The sequence below is a fragment of the Neolamprologus brichardi genome, chromosome 18 (assembly GCF_056152115.1).
Source record: "Neolamprologus brichardi isolate AB-2024 chromosome 18, ASM5615211v1, whole genome shotgun sequence".
Classification (NCBI taxonomy): domain Eukaryota; kingdom Metazoa; phylum Chordata; class Actinopteri; order Cichliformes; family Cichlidae; genus Neolamprologus; species Neolamprologus brichardi.
The window spans coordinates 8,666,912-8,671,383 of NC_142121.1; the positions used below are offsets into that span (position 1 = coordinate 8,666,912).

At 40.9% G+C, this 4,472-nt stretch overlaps 1 protein-coding gene across 1 annotated transcript; it reads right to left on the reverse strand.

Moving 5' to 3' along the window:
* Positions 1 to 2,516: 2,516 nt before the first annotated feature.
* On the reverse strand, positions 2,517 to 4,175 carry LOC148097643 (tripartite motif-containing protein 16-like). Its single transcript, XM_087831306.1, has one exon. It carries the CDS (start codon positions 4,173 to 4,175, stop codon positions 2,517 to 2,519), a length of 1,659 nt encoding a protein of 552 aa, XP_087687432.1.
* Positions 4,176 to 4,472: the final 297 nt, after the last annotated feature.

Below are 4,472 nucleotides of genomic sequence, written 5' to 3' on the forward strand. Positions count from 1 at the left end.
ACACAAAAACAGAACAATAAAGTGTCTTTAAAAATGATTCAAAAACAGTTGTAGGAGCAGTTTTATGAACCATGTTCTGTTAATATACTGACTAACCAGCAGCAACACTCTGACTCAGTGTTTCCATCTGTGTTTATTTCCATCTTTACAGTCAGGCATAAACATCTCACAGCAGCTGGAAAAACCAGTGAGCACACTTTAGAGGAAAAAAGTGAAAGTTTATGTTCAACTGTAAAATATTCTCTGTAATGTAAATTGTTCTGCTCTCTGACAAACCATCAGAGGTGCAGCACGTGTATCATTTGGTGTTTGAAGCAGAAACAAAAGCAAAGAGTTAAAGGAAGACACATTTGAAGAAGAAGGAAAATGAAAACAAGACGTCACTGAGCAACAACCTGACAGAACGAGAGCCAACAGTTTACTATCAGAACTGAGGCTGATCATTAACAGGGAGCAGCAGGTAACAAGGTCATCAGCAGTGGAGGAAAGTATGGAAGTAATACTCAGCTTCATATTTGAAGATACTCGAGTATCTTAGCTGCAGGTCTGGAACAATGGTTTTAGTCAGTGCTGATGATGATGATGATGAGGAGGAGGAGGAGGAGTAGCATGCATTTAAAAAGTGACTGATGTCCTAGAATACAACAGAACAGTGTCTCTACAAACTTATGAAAACATGACAGTCTTGCATTAGTTTGTATTCTTATGATTTCAAAAAACGAGGGAAAAATCTCCTTGAAATCCACAATTCCTTTTTGTTATTTCTTAGTGTGTGACGTATTTTATTGCCTTTATGATTGGTGCAAACAGTTTCCTGATTCATAATGGAAATAGATTTTAGACACAGGAGGAACACGCAGTGATCAGCAGGAGCAGCTTGGAGTCCAGTCTTCTTCACACTGAGGAGGGACATATATGCAGGAACAGTTGTCATAACTGTTACAACCACCAGATGGCGAAAGAGTCCCACTGCAACTTTAAGCCATGAAGGATGTGTCTTGATGTTTGCTTGTGATAAATCTGCTTTATGTGAGTCTTTTTCAGAAAGTAACAGTAATATGTCTGATTATATGTCTTTAATCAGTAAAGTCTCGCTTTGCTAGAAATAAATCAATAATAAAATTGTAAACATGCAGCTGTATGTTAGAAGTCAAAGGGTCCTTAAGTCTTCTGTAAATTGACGGGGATCAAATGAAGGACACAAGTATCTGTTCTTACTCTAATAAATGCTGCTTTAATATCCAACAGACTATTTTCCTTCCTCATCAGCAGTAAACAGCTCGACTGCGTCTGTGCATTTGTGTCCTCCATACTTGTTTACACAGACATCTCAGGCTTGATGCCACGATGCAGTGTAGAAACCTGACAACCCTCTGACTCATGTTCAAATGTTCAAGGACATTTCTCAGGATCATGTATGACCCCTTTTTGACATTTGGACTTTCATTAATAATATTTGTGTTTCTGAGTCATTTTTGTGGAGACTTCTGTCCAACGTAGTGTCCAAATGAAGCCTGAAGCTTTTCTTCACCCTCTTGTCAGATGGTCAGCAACAAAACTCTGTTCCAACCAATGTCTGATAAGAGATGAGACACAGCAGCTGAGCAAATGATCATTTCATGCTGAAGACATCCTCAGACAGAATTAAATACATACATAAACACAGCCTGGTGCCAATAACACAGCTAATGACACTGCTGTATCACTGGCTTTACTGATTAAAGACCATATCTGAAGGAAATCTTTGAACACAACAGAAAGTGACCTTTTAAACCTGCGACACTGATGCTGCATTCAAGGACCATTAAAACATCTGTAAGGACTTAAGAACATGAAGAAAATGTGACTTGTTTCTCTGTAATGAAGCTGTTTTAGTGAAGAAAGTTGAAAGGTCACAGAGCGACTGCTGAATCTTCTGCTCTAAACATGAACTCTGAACTTTGTGATGCTTCAGGAGGAAAACTGCTTCAGTTATTCTCTCAGATTAGTTTCATATTTTCTGCATCAGATTTGAGTGAGATCCTGGAATGAAGACAGAAGAAAAGACTTTGTTCAAAGTTTGATTTATAGTCAAACCTTCCAGTTTATTCACACAATAAAACATCAACACAATATATGAATTCATTCATTAAAATCACAGTTTTTCCTCATTTGTTTGATGATTTTGACAAAAACAAACACAAACACACACACATGGTCTGCCATACTCATAAAGAGAAATGTCGACATTTTTCAATACAAATATTCCAGAAACATTTAGAGGATAGAGAAGTTTACATTTTCATGTGGAGAAATATTTTAGTAAATCAAAATGATGATGAGCAGTGATAGCCTCCATAAACAGTCACAGGAAAGATCTCCTTTAAAAACTCAGAAACATCGAGAGAACAACTAGAAGATGTGGAGGTACCACCCATAATGTTTGACTGACAGCTGATCTCTGTGCAGAAATGATGGAGAGAAAATAAAATGAAACTAAAATACAGATTTAAACCCACAATATGAAAGACTTCAGTCTATTTCACTTTAATCAACTCAGCAGTGGTTCCATTTTGGCAGTTAAGTAACAGTCCAGCATAGAGCGGCTGAGTGAATGTGGTCTGGACTCTGTGGAGGAGAGTCATGGTTTCAGAGACGCTGTAGAAGGACAAAATACCTGCTCTGTGATCCAGGTACACTCCTACTCTGGAGGAACGAGGACCTGAGACACGAGTTTGGATGTTGTTGTACCAAAATGTATAACTGTTGTTCAAAAAATCTAATGACCAAGATTTGTCATTAAGTCCAAATAAACATTCATTACCCCATCCTTTTCTGCTGATATTCTTGTATGCGACTGCTACTCGAACTCCTCTCCCTCTCCACTCCACCTCCCAGTAACAACGTCCAGTCAGACTCTCTCTACTCAGGACCTGAAACCTGTCAGTGAATCTGTCTGGATGATCAGAATAAGACTGTTGTTGATTCACTGCTGTTGCTTTTCTGTTCCCCTCTGATAATAACAGCTTTTTGTTTGCTGTGTTTGGATCCAGTGTGATTTCACATGAATATTTTAAGAATCCAGCTCTGGTCTTTGGCTCTGGTGGATCTGACAGTGAAACATCCACTTCAGTGACTGTCAGTGAGATGTTTGTCCATTCGTCTCTCAGAATGTCCTGTAGTTTATCTCTGACCTCTGACACAGCTGCTGTCACATCCTCAAAGTAGCTCAGAGGACGGATATTGATGCTGGATGAGTCTGTAGACTCACTGAGTGCTGACAGTGAGGGGTAGTTGTGTAGAAACTGGATGTGATCCTCTGTGTGTGAGAGCTGCTTCAGCTCAGCATCTTTCCTCTTCAGCTCAGTGATCTCCTGCTCCAGCTTCTCCTGAAGCTCTTTGACTCGACTCACTTCAGTTTCCTGCTGGGATCTGATCTGCTGCTTCACATCAGAGCTTCTTTTCTGGATGAGATGGATCAGCTCAGTGAAGATCTTCTCACTGTGCTCCACTGTTTGATCAGCAGACTGATTGATGGCCTCCACCTCCTGTTGAAGCAGCTTCACATCTTTCTCTCTGTCCTGGATTCTCTGCTGGATGTTTTGTCGACTCACCTCCAGCTCTCTCTGCCTCTCAGTCCTTTCTGCTGCAGCTGAGACTGTGTCGTGGCCTTTATGTTCATCCACAGAGCAGAGATAACAGATACTCTGCTGATCAGTACGGCAGAACATCTTCATCACCTCATCATGACGAGAGCAGATGTTCTCCTGGAGCTTCTTGGAGGGCTCCACCAGCTTGTGTTTCTTGAATGTAGGTGAATCATAATGAGTCTGAAGGTGTTTCTCACAGTAAGATGCCAGACAGACTAAACAGGACTTGAAGGCTTTCATTTTTCTTCCAGTGCAGACATCACAGGCCACATCTTCAGGTCCAGCATAGCAGTGATCAGCAGGAGCAGCTTGGAGTCCAGTCTTCTTCAGCTCCTCCACTAAATCTGCTAACATGGTGTTTTTCACCAGGACAGGCCTCGCTGTGAAAGTCTGTCTGCACTGAGGGCAGCTGTAGATCTTCTTCTTTTCCTCTTCATCCCAGAAGCTTTTAATACAGTTCATGCAGTAGCTGTGTCCACAGGGAATAGTCACCGGATCCTTCAGTAGATCCAAACAGACTGAACAGCAGATTTTTGTTTGATCCATTTGATTCATGTGCTGTGCCGTTTCACCGTCTCTCAGTGACTGTCAGACAGTTTTACTTCCTCTGAACAGAAACAACCTCTGTGCTCTGAAGGGAAACAGATCTCTGCTCTTTTTCACCTCCTACAGGAAATGAGGCTCACCAGCAACTGCATTTACACCATGTTGTTTAGACCCATCCTGATACAGACACATCTGTGAAGGGAGGCTCCAAGAACTCATAAAATGCTTATTTTATGAGTTCCAGGGTGTGTTCTGTTTCATTTACAGTATGTAGTAAAGAACTTTGACCTACCTAAC